We start from the raw sequence: 16,178 nt of genomic DNA, 5'->3' as shown, positions 1-16,178 counted from the left end.
ATGCATGAAGAAAGACGTTCAGCAACGACAACAAACCGCTTCTGACCCCAATCCTTCAGAATAAAGACACAACTTCCTTGAATTGTTGCATAAAAAGGAAAATGCACGAGTACAAAACACGCTAAAATGTAATACCATAACTTTTCTAAGTAACGTATTGGTTTACGCTGACAATGTAAGAAACTGCAAATTGCTAAACAATGCTCAGATTCCACAGTGTAAATACATTTACGCTATTAATTTCTATAGAATGCCTTTTTATATTATTTGCTTAGTAACTTAACAATTATACAGGTATACAAGTTGTATTGCAAACACACACACGCACATGAAGAAGAAAACGGTATGATTTTTCATTCTTTATTATGAGAACTTTTTCAGTCAACTGTCCATGAGAGAAAGGCCTGCGGTCAGCTGGACAAAGGAACCCATCTTTTGTTATTGTGCAGTACCAGACACTTTAACTCCGATAAGATTTGTCCCCAATAGCAAATCAGAAAACCACCACTAAGGGGGCGGAGGTGAAACTGGTGGCTACGAGTTTCAGGTTAGGTTTTTCTTAAAGACAACCGATTATAAACTGCACTCTTTCCCGTCTGAATTTAGATTTAAATAAGTTATTTACAGTAGAAAAAAATATCATTTATTGTAAAAAATCTAATGTTTGCGGATTCAATTCAGCTATTTGCGGACCCGTACTTCATTAATAAAAATAAGAAGTGTTTAAATCGTCCTATGTTATATTTTTTTTTTTTTTTACAGGCGGTGATAAAGGATTTTAGATCGTGTTGTTACCGAGAGTGGTATCTGTTGGTCAGTCTCCAGCGAAAGGCTCCTCGGGAAGTGACGTCAGACACAGCCAACAAGCTCACCAAACAGGATCTGAACACAGAGAAGAGACAGTAGCAAGAGGGAGACGATACGAGCACAGACCCAAATGTTGCCCTTTTAACATCCGTCTTCATCCGTGCAGAATTAAAGCCGAACGACATCAAAACCAACAGGAGCAGAAAGTACACACTTAACCCTTTTTAACAAGCCTAGTATTGCTACAATATGAGGTTAGTGATATTTTAAAACAAGTGGCGAAAGACTGTGAGCGCCGACTTCATCCGGAGACAACCTACAGAAGACACAGCTCGTCTCTTGAAGAAGTCTTTTTGCGTTTGTTCTTTTTTGCACTCTACTTTTAAACGGACTCGGGCTTTTACTTATCGTTTTTGTACATTTTGGAGCTAGCGAGCTTGCTTGCTAGCCGATCACACATTGCTGGTTATGGAGTTGAGAGTCGGGAACCGATACAGACTGGGCAGGAAAATTGGAAGTGGATCGTTTGGAGACATCTACCTAGGTACTTTATAATCAAAGAAAGTTGTTGTGTTGTTCCTATGTGTTTTTATTTACTACACCACTGTTTATATAACTGTACGAGTTTGCCAGCTGTTTGCTTTTCTCTGGTTCCTCAAAAGAGCTGATAGGCGACCAGCTGCTGCTAATGCTAAACATTACTCTGGTGAAACCGCTAACGTTAGCAACAACAAGTCCTCTGAAACGTTGTATAATTTAACAGTAAGCAATTAATTCCTCAAGTGCCACGCTTGAGAAACATCTATTGGCTGTAATAGTTGGAGATTAATGTCCAAGTGAACCGCAATCAGTCCGTAGCGAAGCACTAACGTTAGTGCTTGAGTTTCTACTTCTGCTCACTGGGAAGCTACACTACGGAACAAGGACGGCACGATTAGGCTTTTATTGGTGATTACATTCGTGCCTGAAGTGGCGAATGACATAATATAGCTGCTGCTGAAGCTGTAGCGTTACAATCGCGTATAATACAACAGTTTCTTCTGGCAGGAGGTTGATCTGAATGCTACCTAGCATAGTAACTACATTATGGTTTCACACAAAAAGCTTGATTTCCGCAGGAAGGTTTACAGGGTAATGTCTGAAAGTAACAACGTTATTTATCACGTGAGAACGTCTGTGGCATCCAGTTTGGGTCGACGGGACTGCGTTTGAACAGACGAGACTCCGTGGCCTGGTGAGTATTGGTTGAGTTGTCAGGCACGGTTCATACGTGTAGCTGCATGTTGGGGACTCGTTCTTATTCTCAGTTCATCTACAAAGGCTATAGCTTTATGATCCGATCGTCTTACCTTGAATTAAAGCTGGAGAAAAAATTGGGATTGTATCTGCAAAAGTAAAACATGCACTGAATCTATACATGGAGCTGTGAAACACCCGAGACCCCCACTGGACATTGACTTCCAGCACCTCTTTTATAATGCATCCTCTTGGTGAGCATGTTGGAGGTCCACAGCTCTTGGCAACAGTGTTTCCAGCCGATCACATGTCTGAGCTTAAGTCACCTAAAAACAGGGAAGTAGAGAAATTGTTAATTTATGAAGTGTTTTTGCTGGCTCCTTACCTGACATCTGATCACTCTGAAGGGAGCAGTACTCGGACTGGAGTGTTGGGACTCCCACACAATCTGGCTCATATGATTCAGTGCAGTATTGTTGAGATTTTGTGTGTTCGAGTTTAGCAATTGACAAATAGTTTAGCTGTGACTTCTAATATTATTTTTTTTTAACAAAATTTACTCCAGATTGTGTTTTATTTATTGTGTGTTGTGTGGGAAAGTTTGAGTTTCAGTCAAACTGATTTAATTGACTGAATACAGAATTTTAATAACTTTGTCATAGTAACTTGTGACTATATATTATAGAACTGTGTGTCTATATAAGATGGCAGTAAACAGTTTAAAACCAGCAGTCTTGCTGTGGCTAGACTGGAGTAACCTGTTTCGTGTTTATTTGTAAGTGGTTCCGTTTTTTTTTTCAATGTTGACGGCCGCAGTCATTTTGATATACGAAAATTAACTTTGTTGTAACTGTTCATGTCCAACACAGTCTGATATACTAACCAATAAATTCTGGAGATTGTGCTTTATTGTTTGCAATGATTATTACATTGGATGTTGCGTGGGCAGTAATTGGTGAGAAATGGGAGTTGAAGCTTCAGTCAAGTGTTTTGCTACACACAAACGGTATATTTGAGAGAAAACGTGAAGGATCGGGCGCTAAAAAAATTGTTTTTGCTGAAAAAGCTGAAAGTTTTGCATTTGCTGAAATGAAATGTCCCTTCCCTATATAGGCTAAACCTTAAAGGCAGTTATGTGATATATCATCAACAACATCATCAGAGCTACAAAAATTAAGTATACAAATCTTAAAAAGTATAAAAGATATTTAAAAATCAGAATTCAAGCAATAATGACCTTTTATAAACTGAACCTTTTTAAGTTTGGACAGTGTCTCTAGCTGAAATTGTGCCGAAGTAGTTGGATGCCAAAAACGTACGGAAGTCATAATAATAATAATAATAATAATAATAATAATAATAGTAGTAATAATAATAAGGATGATTAAGATATCTAACCGAGTGCTCCAGCAAAATTGAACAATTACTGATTAAAATGGCCAAGTATTGATTAGTAAATTTAGCTTTTACAATTGTTCTACAGTTCCACGTGTCCATTGATTTTTCTTTCTGCAGGATATAACAATCTGTTATCAGACCTTTTTAAATGTACGTATCCTATAAAGAGAGTGTTTTGTCGGCTTTGCATTTTACTCTGCGTTTAGTCCAGTTTGCAGGAGATCTTTGCTGAAAAAGCAGCCATGTGAATCTAGTATCCAAATTCAGTAAAACTATGTCCTAGTGGGTTAAATGGGGTTAATCCCTATATTCATGCTTTAAACTAATATATGTTACTGGAGTTATTGTCACATCAGCACATGAAACCCATACACCCACAAACGTCTGCTTTTTTGTTTTTTTTAAAAACAAAATACCCAACAGTTGATTTTGGCAATGCAACTTCCTGTAACATAGTTTTGCCTGTATAATCGTCATTATGACGTTTTTACTTAGAAGTCCTTGCACTTCACACAAGGTTCTTTATATATTGATGAAAACATTCCCAAATTAAAGTAGCAATTAAGTATTTATTATTTTAGTGCAAATTGAATATGCTAAAGCACAGATCCTGAACAAAAAATGTAACTAGGCCCTAGAGTGTATGTAGTGAAGTGACACTTCCTGCAGTTTATGACAAAAGGGATGTGTCCTCTTACATAAGCAGCATAAAAGGGGGGGGGGGGGGATTGTTTAGAGCTGTAACAATAACAAAAAACCTGTGACATGCTCAGACTAATGCTTACGGTGACTCAGTTGTCAAACACATTCTGGTGCCTCCTTTCTGCCATTTTTCAAAAGTTGACGTGTTTGTAGTGATCGTTTTGACGTCATCTGTGACAGCTGTTCAGAAAATTGGGAGCAGAGAAATATTGGCCCACCGCCCCCTCGTTTCAGTATTTGGAATGAGTGGTGTTAGCATTATGTGACTGGTCCTACTGGGCTTGCTTCACATCATCAGTCTGTCTTGCTGTAATTTTCAGTTCAGAAAAACTTTAAATAAGGCTTGTTATGTTCACGTAGGCCATGTTACATTTCTGTCGTAATTATCATTATGCAAATACTGAGTGGCATCAAATAGTATTTTATCAGTATGTAAATAATTGACAGAATCCGTTTAATTTCATATTCATATTGACTGATGATTTACTACTTAAAATTTTTACAATATTATTTATTCATTGCATATTTAAGATAGTTTGCGCTTTTGCTGCCTTGTGAGCCAGTGTAGAAAGATGTGCCTGAACATGTTCCAGCAGCAGGCAGCACTCAGGATAAAATACACCACCTCACCAATAACACACACACACACACACACTGTATACATGCACGCCTCAAGTCTCTGATATCAGGGGGCTGCATTCCCCAGAAAATTCTGTCCTGACAAGTCAAATTCCAATGACACGAGAAAGAAGACAGTCTACTGATGTGTGGCGCACATCATGAAGAGCTGATAGAGCAGATACTTGCACTGTTCTTGTTGATTGGGCGAGTGATTGTAGTAATGGCTAAGCCCAGACTAGAACGTGACGTCTTCAGGAGTATTTGATAACTTTGGGTGTGTTTCACATTGTTGTACTGAAACCAACATTATGTCATTGTTATGGTTCCTCACGGTTAACTAACCTGTCAATTATTTATTAATCTTGTTTAGAAAATTAAAATATGACATGTTATTAGAGCAAAAATTGTTCCATCTTAATGTACTGTTACTTAGTATTTAAATCACCAGAAATGGAAAATAATTAAGTACATTACATAGGTATTTTATTTAAGTGTAGTTTTGAGGTATTTCTACTTGAGTATTTTAATTCATTTGGATTCATACTTGGATTTCAATACATTTCAGAGGTAAATATCGTACGGTATGATTGCAAGACTTTAATTATCCCTGGTGTGAAATTCAGAAGTTACACACTAGTACATAAATTAATTGTATAATTAAGTTAATATATGAAATTTATAAGTAATTAAAACCTGACCATCAAAACAGCAAAAATTGTTGTTTAAATAAGTTCCATGTTTACCAGCTTCACTGTATCAATACTGGTAAACAGTATTGTCATATTTAATAATGTGAAATTTAGAAGTATCCATAAGGAGTATTTTGGATGCAGATCAATTACTTGGAATGTTGAACAGAATATCAAATAGTGTAAATGAACTGAAGACTAACACTGCAAATTACAGTAAGGTAAAAGAGGAACCAAGCTGTTGACATGATAAATTCCCTCACTGGAAATAATTGATGAATTTTCATTGTATCAATGTAGTTTAATATAAGTTTCAATATAGTTTAATATAATAAAGATCATTATAAATACAAATATGTGCAGCAAGGTCCAAAAAGGAGGTGAGTTTGCAGTTGGTCTGATATTTACTTATTAGTTTCAATTATTTCAAGTCAAATAACTAACAAACACAGCCTCAACTGGAACCACATTCACTGGTTACTGGTTCTCATGTTCATTTTTCTGTTTCTTTGGGTTTTGAACAGTTGTTAATACTACTGTTTGTAGTAGCCCATAATGAAGACTAATGGAATAGTGTTGTTTCTGTGAAATGACCCGTTAGTAAACAGCTGTGATACTGATGTGGATATGGATTTGTGTAGGTCAATGCCATTTAATTTAGTTGGATCAGCAGCAGAACTACCTTGTGTCAAGCCTCTGTTTTCCTGCCAAACCACAGCACCAAATACATCCTAGTACATCTACCATCCATCTATCATCCACCTAGTACATCCACAAATCCACTTGCCTTTTTTCAGCAGTAATTAAACAGTTTTAAACAGTGTTTACATCATATAGGGTTTAGACTTTAGATGTTATCGTGACATCAATAGAATGCTCCACCCAGTCAGCTCGGTGCACCCAGATGTCATTATACTGAGAAATCATTGATGCTTCATTCTGGAATTCCACTGCTGCCCATATGAGACCATGTGTTAGTGGGAAATGGCATTATGTAACTAGGTGTCCAGTTTCTCTGGAGGGAACTGGACCCCATGAACATGGAAGGAAGCGGCTGAATCACAGATCTTTAAGTAAACACAGAACTGCAATGGTCAGTTCCCAAAGGTTAAAGGACTTGAAAAATGAAAAGCTTTGAGGAATTAGGGCTGCATGTACAAGTAGGTACATGAAAGAACAGCCGGCTACATACAGACCAGATTGTTGGGTTCTCTTCCATTTTGGCTGCCTTTGCTGATATTTCCTTGTTTAAGCAGGACTTCTCCGTTTAACGATCACCTCAGCAATTTGTTCAATTGTAGCAGCTATTTATAAGATGATCTAGCTATTTCATTAATATATAGTTTGCTTCATTAAAGTAAGAAGCTTGGATGAACACGGAATAAAGAAAACATATCCTTTAATCTGAGATAATTGCTCGTCTAACTTCTACATAAATGTATTTAGTATTGGATAGGTCATCTTTATATGCTGCCCATCTAAAACAGCAAGACATTATGTGATACCCTGATGCTAATGTGTTTGTCTGTCCTTGTCCAGGCACTGACATTTCTGCTGGAGAGGAGGTCGCCATCAAGTTGGAATGTGTGAAGACCAAACATCCACAGCTCCACATAGAGAGCAAAATCTACAAGATGATGCAGGGTGGAGGTACTGGAATACTAGGACACATACTGCACATACAAATCCTGCTAGGCAAGACTCTGCTGTTGTTTTTATGAACTAAGTGCTCCACATTAAAAGTTAAAGGCACTCACAAATATAAGCTACCATCTATCAATCATTGTAAATCAGCCTCTGACAATCATAAACTAACTTAGTTAACTTAACTACGGGTGAATATTGTGTATATAAGTGGTGTGTGTGCATCCACATTCAACCCATATTACAGTGTGTTTGTGATTTTGTTGTTCCACTTCGGCCAACTAAATTTGTTAATTTAAATATAAAAACATGTTTTGTTACACTTGTCAAGTAAATGTAGTTTAAGAAGTCCACAGAAGTACCACACACTGAAATGTACTGGATTGAGTAAATTTACTTCTCATTACTGAGGATGTTAACGTGGTAATATGACATATTTAGTAAACAGTTACATTAGACTGGCAGGTATTTTGGTCATAAAATAAACAACAAGACCTGATGGTGGTGAAAACCGGAGGTAACGTAAAACAAAACCAGAAGTCAAAATCGCTGGTCCTCTGGGCACCATCAGTGTCGGTAGAAAATGCCATTGCAGTCCATCTAATAGTTTGAAGTACTAGTATGTCAGTCTGGGCCAAAGCAGTCAATCACCCACCAGACAGACACTGTCAGGTACTGGCAACATTAGAAAATGGCAAGTGTGGGAAAGAGGGGAAAAAGAACACAACACTTAAGTCTGTATGTTTGAATACCTCATGGTAACAGTACTACAGCCCAAACCACAATGAGGTTTTCTAACTATGGTTACTTTATTGGCTGATGAATTCAATCTAGCCTTAGTAGTTTTCCTCGCTTCAAAACAAACTGTCTAATTGAGTATGTACAGTAGTAGAGGGGCTCTGTCTCTGAAAGCACAACTGTGCATTTGTATTTTTGTTTCAGCATGATAGGATTTTTTTAGGAAATGGAGGCTCAGATACTAAATGGTGCTGAGCAACTTTGGTCACATTTAAAACAGCAGTAATAAATAACAAAGTAATACATGTTCTCTCTTCTTCTGTTTCCATCTCCCTCCTCTCTGCTAGTGGGTATTCCGACAATAAAGTGGTGTGGTGCTGAGGGCGACTACAATGTGATGGTGATGGAGCTGCTTGGGCCCAGTCTGGAAGACCTGTTCAATTTCTGCTCTCGCAAGTTCAGCCTTAAGACAGTCCTGCTACTGGCAGACCAGATGGTGAGAGTCACTAGGTCTATGTGTATTTCCCCGTTTTTTTCCTGAGTTGTATTTTAACTAAAACAAAGGTTAGCTATGGAGTTTCACAAGGCTCTGTGTTAGGACCAATACTATTTACTTTATATATGTCTCCTTTAGGCAACATTATTAGAAAACACTCCATAAATTTCCACTGCTACGCTGATGATACCCAGCTGTATCTATCTATGGAACCAGATGAAAACAATCCGTTAATCAAACTTCAAGCCTACAAGACATAAAGTCCTGGATGTCCCACAATTTTTTACTTTTAAACTCAGACAAAACTAAAGTCATAGCATATCGGCCCAAAAATCTCAGAGATATGATGTCCAACCATATTGTTACCCTAGATGGCATAAGTCTGGCCTCCAGTACTACTGCAAGGAACCTTGGAGTTATTTTTGACCAGGATTTGTCCTTTACCTCACATATAAAACAAATCTCTAGAACAGCCTTCTTCCACCTACGGAACATTGCCAAAATTAGGAGCATTCTGTCTCAAAGTGATGCTGAAAAACTGGTCCATGCATTTGTTACCTCTAGGTTGGACTACTGTAATTCCCTACTTTCAGGATGCCCCAGTAACTCCCTAAAGAGCCTGCAATTAATCCAAATTGCTGCAGCAAGAGTGCTGACTGGAACTAGCAAGAGAGATCATATTTCACCTTCACTAGCTTCTCTCCATTGGCTTCCCATTAAATCTAGAATAGAATTTAAAACCCTGCTTCTTACATATAAAGCTCTGAATGGTCAGGCTCCATCATATATAGAAGACCTCATAGTTCCATAGCATTTCAGTAGACCCATTCGATCTCAGAATGCAGACCTAGTTGTGGTTTCCAGAATTTCCAAAGGTAGAATGAGAGGCAGAGCCTTTAGCTATCAAGCTCCTCTCCTGTGGAACCAGCTCCCAGTTCAGATTCGGGAAGCAGACACCCTCTCTACTTTTAAGTCTAGGCTTAAAACCTTCCTTTTTAATAAAGCATATAGTTAGTTATAGTTATGCTGCCATAGGCTTAGACTGCTGGGGGACCCACCCCCCAATGCACTTAGCTCCTGTCCTCCTCTTGACCCTCTCTCTTCTCCTCTCACTCCACAATTGTCAGCACTGTATGTCATTAACTCTGTGTGTTTTCTCCCGTAGTTGTCTTTGTTCTTCTTTGTCCCTCTCTCTTTGTCCCTTTCTGCAGGTGTCCCCGGCTTTGAAGCTGTTTGTCTTCCAGTGTGCTGCTACTGGTCCTACCAATCTGCCGATGTTTTGTTGTCACTTTCTGTTGCTCTTTTCTTTTCCCTCTTCACTTTCCACTCACCCCAACCGGTCAAGGCAGATGGCCGTCCACCCAGATCCTGGTTCTGCTGGAGGTTTCTTCCGTTAAAGGGAGTTTTTCCTCTCCACTGTTGCCTATGGCTTGCTCCAGGGGGAATTGTTGGGTTTTCTCTATACATCTTTATAATCTTGACTTTATTCTGTAAAGTGCCCTGAGATGACTTTGTTGTGAATTGGCGCTATATAAATAAAGTTGAATTTAATTGAAAAAGAAGGGTACAAAGGCTGTTTGTCTTAAGACAGACAGATGGATAGAATTGAGGTCATAGCCAAATCCACCACGGCAGTATTCTGACATTCCACCATGTCTCCTCCTTTCCTGCATTTCCCTCTAGATAAGCCGTATTGAGTACATACACTCCAAGAACTTCATCCACAGAGATGTGAAGCCAGACAACTTCCTGATGGGGCTGGGCAAGAAAGGCAACCTGGTCTACATCATCGACTTTGGCCTGGCCAAGAAATACCGTGATGCTCGCACACACCAGCACATCCCTTACCGCGAGAACAAGAATCTGACTGGTACAGCCCGCTATGCCTCCATAAACACCCATCTGGGCATTGGTAAGACCTGTCCTTCACAAAATTAAGAAATACTGCTACAAATAGTGTTCACATAACCTGTGGATCTGAGTTTATGGTCTTTCTTTAATGGCTTTCTTTCAATAGGTAGAAAAGTTCTATATAAGTGCAGACCATTTACCATTTCTCTCTCGGTGTCTATAGAACAGTCCAGGCGGGATGACTTGGAGTCATTGGGCTACGTCCTCATGTACTTCAACCTGGGTTCTCTTCCCTGGCAGGGCCTCAAAGCTGCAACCAAGAGGCAGAAGTACGAACGAATCAGTGAGAAGAAAATGTCCACTCCCATTGAGGTCCTCTGCAAGGGCTACCCATGTATGTTGGACTGTTACTAATGTGTATTATTTGGTCTTTGTAGGATTTCAGTAAAATGTCTTTTGTGTGTGTCCTCTTTTGCTCTTTCTGGTGGAAGTCGGTTTGTGAAAGTTGTTATCTTCTTGCTTTCCACAGCGGAGTTTGCCACCTACTTGAACTTTTGTCGCTCTCTGCGGTTTGATGACAAACCTGACTACTCGTATCTCCGCCAGCTCTTCAGGAACCTCTTCCACAGACAGGGCTTCTCATATGACTATGTGTTTGACTGGAACATGCTAAAATTTGTAAGTTTGTGTTAACACACACTGTTGAGTCATCTCAGTTTCAATTGACTCTGATATGTAGTTTTAGTTTAGTTCCACTAGAACAACAGCATTCTTGCTGCCACCAACACGACTATACACGTCTAAGAAATTAATCTCAACTTAAAGTCCCGCTTTCCAGCTTTTTTTCTGAGCCTCCAACTGCATAAGATTCTGTCATAGTTACAGTACTTTTCAGTTTAATTACAGGAAAACCACAAGCCATGGTGTGCGCTACCTTTTTTGATGGGTCTGATCTTGTACCTTTTTGTACAAGGTTAACTGCGCAATAAAAACAGAAGGTTAACTTCACCTCAAGTCAAACCAGTTTTACCAGCAACAAAGATGAAAACAAATATTATGCTAGTCCACTCCCAAAGCATGCTAAATAAAATGTCTCGCGTAGTGATAGATCAGAGCTTTTGTAACAGAGCTTGTGTCATGACTGATGTCTTTTCACTTTTAGACTTAAATTGTGTGTGTGTGTGTGTGTGTGTGTATTTCAGGGTGCCAATCGGGCTGTGGAGGATGCAGAGAGGGAGCGTCGGGAGCGGGAAGAGAGGTTGCGACACAGTAGAAACCCCGGGGCCAGGGGCATGGCTTCTGCTTCAGGAAGAGCCAGGGCAGCTCAGGAAGTCGCAGCCCCCTCCCCACTTAACCCCACCGCACACACAGGTCAGCATACACACACACTTTTTTCTTCAGCTTATTATGTGCGTCTTTAAAGGTGTTAAACTTTTGTGTTTTGTTACAACCACATCTCAATGTTCATTGGCCAAGTTATTAAAGCACTACAGTTTTAAGTTCTTCATTATAGTAAGTGGATTTCTTTTTTGTCTTTCAGGTTTAGAGAAAGAGAGGAAAGTGAGCATGCGTCTTCATCGTGGGGCGCCTGTCAACATTTCCTCCTCAGACCTGACAGGGCGCCAGGACACATCTCGTATGTCCACCTCACAGGTAAACACAGAAACTGCGACAGAACTATGCTAATTTAGGCACAAAAAGATATTACTATTTCTGACATACCCAGTTACACAGTTCAGCAAGATTTCTTAGATGAGAGAAACTTTGATTTAAACAATACTAAATATTGTAAAATACACACGCAAACACATGTTCAACAAAGAAACCATATATAACAGTTGAACATTCAGTGTGTATTGTTTGATCAGTCTTTTTCAGACAGTGTAGGACACAGACCATCCCTTCTTACTTGTGAAATATTTGATTGTTCCCCTTTTTAAAGTAGACACTATCCATATCTGGGTGAGATATTGAATTAATTTGATTAATCCAAACTTTTGTTTTTGATTGACGGGAAAAACCCCCTTGCATGGAGATTGGTGAATCCTCTTATGTCTCTCACATTCTGGAGTTACGACAGTAATGGAAGCTGCTGTCTGCATTTCCTTGGAGATGTGAGCTTTGCTAGTTATCAGTCTGGTAAAAGCAATGAAATAATATTAAATAAAGTCATCTTTCCTTAGTGTTATGGAAAAGGCAGACTTCACAATATGAAAGAAACCATGTCTACATTGAAATCTTTTTGTTAGGCGCTTATTAACAATAGCTACGTGGTTTTTGGAGGCATTCAGGGTCAGTGCAGAGTGTAGGTCAGCTGTGTTTTGGCTGCATTAAGTGGGTTCTGCATGCCTTTGCTTTAGATTTGTCTTTTTTTTTCAGTCATTACAGTGTTTCCAATAACTTAAAGGAGAACAGCACTGTGATGATTTTCTTTTGTCAGTGCTGCACGTCTGGCCCCAGTTACCGTCAAACAACATATAGTTTAAATGAAAAATATTCTGGAGTAATGAATCATCCAGTATGGTGAAAACACTAAGATTTTTATTGTTTATTTTTTTGGTCTATATCACTCACCCCGGTAAACCTTGAACAAAAGTCGTCCTTTGCGTATTGGCTGTTTGATCTCGCTGATCAGAGCTCATGAATAACCCAATCTGCTGAGTAATTAAAATCTGTAGCATGCATTAATATGCAATCTCTGTAAACCTGTAGACAGTTGTGTAGTTATTGAAGGACCTTCTGATCTATTTGAAGCAGTGGGTTTATTTGATTTAGACACATCAGTAATGAAATAATTTTCTTTTGTCCTCTTAAGGCTCTGTCCCGGGTCACACCTAGTGGCCTCCAGTCTGCAGCTCCACGATGAAAACCTTCCCTTCCACCTGTGCACCATGGAGGCCTCAACATGCACCATCTGCACGCACAAAACATATACACAGACACACATATACACTGGACTCTTACATGACACAGTGAACAGTGAATCAAGGTTCACTTGACACAGGAAGAGTTGCACAACCCTGTGTGTGTGTGTGTGTGTGTGTGTGTGTGTGTGTGTGTGTGTGTGTGTGTGTGTGTGTGTGTGTGTGTGTGTGTGTGAAACAGAAGAGAGAGAGAGAGAAGTGGGTGGAGTGCAGTTGGTTGCATTACCCACCTCAGCAAAGGAGCAGCCACAACCTTATTCTTCTCCTCCCACAGAAGATGTGGAAACACTTGCATTGCTCCTCTTCACTGTTGAAGAAGCCATGGATTCCCTTTTCTCTGACACCTTTTTGTTTGTTTGTTTGTTTGTTTTACTTTTTTTTTTAAGTTTGGTTTTACATTTTATTCTTTAGTATTAAAAGTTCTCCTACATATGCTCCACTGGTCAGACTTTATAAGGGTCAAAATATGGAGAATGACAAGTCTCTTAGTTATTGAAAATATTTTGTGGAACTTTTGTTATTATGAAATCAAGAAGACACATGATCCATCATGGCAATGTGGATGTTTAAATTTAATGGTAGGATAACATCCATTGTTTTCAAATGGGATATAAGGCCTTTTGATATTCTGTTTTTTAAAGGTGATCCCACAGTTGGGTTTTGTTTTTTCTCCTCTTCTTCTGGTTTTCCTCATGTGCGTAGGAATAAGGATACTGTAGTAAATCCAAAAACGTGCAGCACATTAGCACATTTCTTTATGTCTTCAGGTTGTGACTCCAGTTTGCTGCTGTGGAGAAGCTGTGAAAGTAACAGTGACATAGTGGGGAGGCAGAGCTGTCAGTACTGTATGGATGGGGTGTGTTAACATGTTGCGTAGTGATGTGGATTTTGTGTACGTGTGTTTCTGTCTTAGGGTTATACAGGGGAGGGGGTCGAACAAGATAGTTTTTCAGTTTTTAACTGGTCCAACTCCTAGACCTCACGCCATTAAGTCCATTTAGAGAGATAAATGTCCTTTGCTTTGACCTAGACGTCATCAAACACTCATCACTTGGACCAACATTTGAGGATGTTCCAACTTCCTTGTCTGGATGTGACTCTCTAATAATCTGCAGCCATCGAGGAGACAGAATTAAAACTGGGACTGAGGCACAACGATGTTACATTTTTGATACTTTGCGAGGTTAATGTGAAGAAATGTTGCGCATGACAAACTGCTCTCGAGTTAGTTTGATAAAGATCAAGCAACGTTTCAATCCATTATTAAAGCCTGACCGGGTGTAAATAATTTGGTAATGTGCCATCACACATTTTGCTATGTCTAAACTATTAAACTACACGACCTTTTGAAGAGGCAGTTTAGGTGACATCCCCTTGGCATCTGGCCTTGTTAAAGGTACACTGAACCACTTTTACACATTACACCTGTTTTAGTCATGGGGATTACTTGAATTTCAACGTTGAATGCCTCAATATAGCTTTTTCTTACGTTGTGCTTTCATAAAGTTATGGGAAAACATCACAAAATTGCCAAGTGTTTCTTTAAAAGATATAAAACTATAAAATTGGCGTGCCAATTTATTTATTTTTTAAACGGTGAATAAATCATAGAAAACCAAAACTTTATTTAGAACAAATTGGGCAACACAGCAGACACGAGGTATTTCCGGTTACAGAAATTCCACACTACAGAGGTTTTATTGTAAAAATTGAAAATGAAATTTAAATCATCAACTAGCTTTCTATGTTTCTAGTTTGGGGAAAACATGTAAATTGATAGATTTCCTCTGCTTTCAATGTATCAAAATATCTCTCTACTGAACTGAACTGCTCCAAATACATTCATCTGCACATTTCCATTACTGATGATGTCATGTGGATGCTCGTACTGTGGAGGCGGTAATCTTGGTGGCCTGTGCCTCCAAAACAACTAGACGTAGAGAGAAACTTTAATAGAAGGAAGGCAAAGGAAAGTTGGATGCCACTTATCTATAATGTAGTTCTCGGCATAGAACTACAGGAAACTAGTTGCACAGTTGGAATAGCTGTTGAAAAGACAGCAGCACCTTCAAAATCACTATTAAAGATATTCATGGCAAGAATAAAACTCAGAGTAAATTAAACTGTTCCTGGAGGAGCTCTTACAAATTTTCGAAACCCACTTTAGGAAGATGAGTTGTGAGAATCCAGGTGTAAGATGGACGATGTGCTTTAACTTCGGGCTAAATGGGAGCGAGGAGGTTTTGGAGAGTTAAGTGTTGTCTTAAACATGGAGGTCAAGGCCAAGTCCCAACAACGTTGGAGCTACAAGCCTCATGTGGCTCCTCCTGGTGATTTGTCCTCCTGAGCGTTCAGCTGACCCGATGTGCAGATTTTGAAGTAGAAGATTCTTTATGTCGTAGAATGGTTGCAAAGTATTGTAGGCCATTTTCTCTAGTTGAAGCAGAACGAGTGTAGTGGTAATTTGTACATTTGTTCAGTTGTTGTGTTTTGGGTGTGCCTACTCTGTCTACCTCATCCAGGTGAGCCTCTGAATGGTTTTGGATGATGACGACAGTGTATGGAGGAACTGGAAATGCCCCGCTCCTTTAGAGTTCCTGCTTGAGGCAGTTTTTTAAATATATAAATATATATTTCACCTGTGAGTTTGGAAAAAAAAAAAAAAAAACGATGGTTGAACTTGTTTGTCTCACTGATGATGGCTATGATACATGCAAGTACACTTAAACGGGACAATAGATTCCTTTTCAGTCTTTTGTGTCTGCTAGTTTTTGTTTTTGTTATCTCAGTGCAGTGGAGATGGTTGCTGATGTGCCGCAATGCATCTCATAACTGGATTCTTGGGAATGTTTTCTCTCCACTCCCACCAGACTTTTTCTTCTTATTTGTATTGCCACTGTATTTGTGTATTTTAAATTTGTGTAAATAAATTAACAAGTACTTATATTAGTAGTCGTTTTATTGACTGGACTGGCTGAAATGAAACTGCACATAAGAATTTTGGTGAACTGGTCCTTTAAAAGAAAATTCTGATAGGTGATGTTTACCCTGTGAAGCACGGTTTGAGTTTCC

General features: G+C 39.0%; 1 protein-coding gene across 1 annotated transcript; it reads left to right on the top strand.

Moving 5' to 3' along the window:
* The first annotated feature begins 877 nt into the window (after positions 1 to 877).
* csnk1da (casein kinase 1, delta a) lies at positions 878 to 16,052 on the top strand. The gene is made up of 9 exons (XM_067476014.1): positions 878 to 1,351; positions 6,993 to 7,103; positions 8,183 to 8,331; positions 10,015 to 10,243; positions 10,406 to 10,576; positions 10,712 to 10,860; positions 11,385 to 11,553; positions 11,723 to 11,835; positions 12,998 to 16,052. Exons 1-9 carry the CDS (start codon positions 1,276 to 1,278, stop codon positions 13,046 to 13,048), a joined length of 1,218 nt encoding a protein of 405 aa, XP_067332115.1. The 5' UTR covers positions 878 to 1,275; the 3' UTR covers positions 13,049 to 16,052.
* The last annotated feature ends 126 nt before the right edge of the window (positions 16,053 to 16,178 follow it).

This window comes from Channa argus, chromosome 15, assembly GCF_033026475.1.
Source record: "Channa argus isolate prfri chromosome 15, Channa argus male v1.0, whole genome shotgun sequence".
NCBI classification, from domain to species: Eukaryota; Metazoa; Chordata; class Actinopteri; order Anabantiformes; family Channidae; genus Channa; species Channa argus.
Note: the sequence above shows the minus strand (reverse complement) of the source record. Positions and strands in the feature narration are given on the sequence as shown.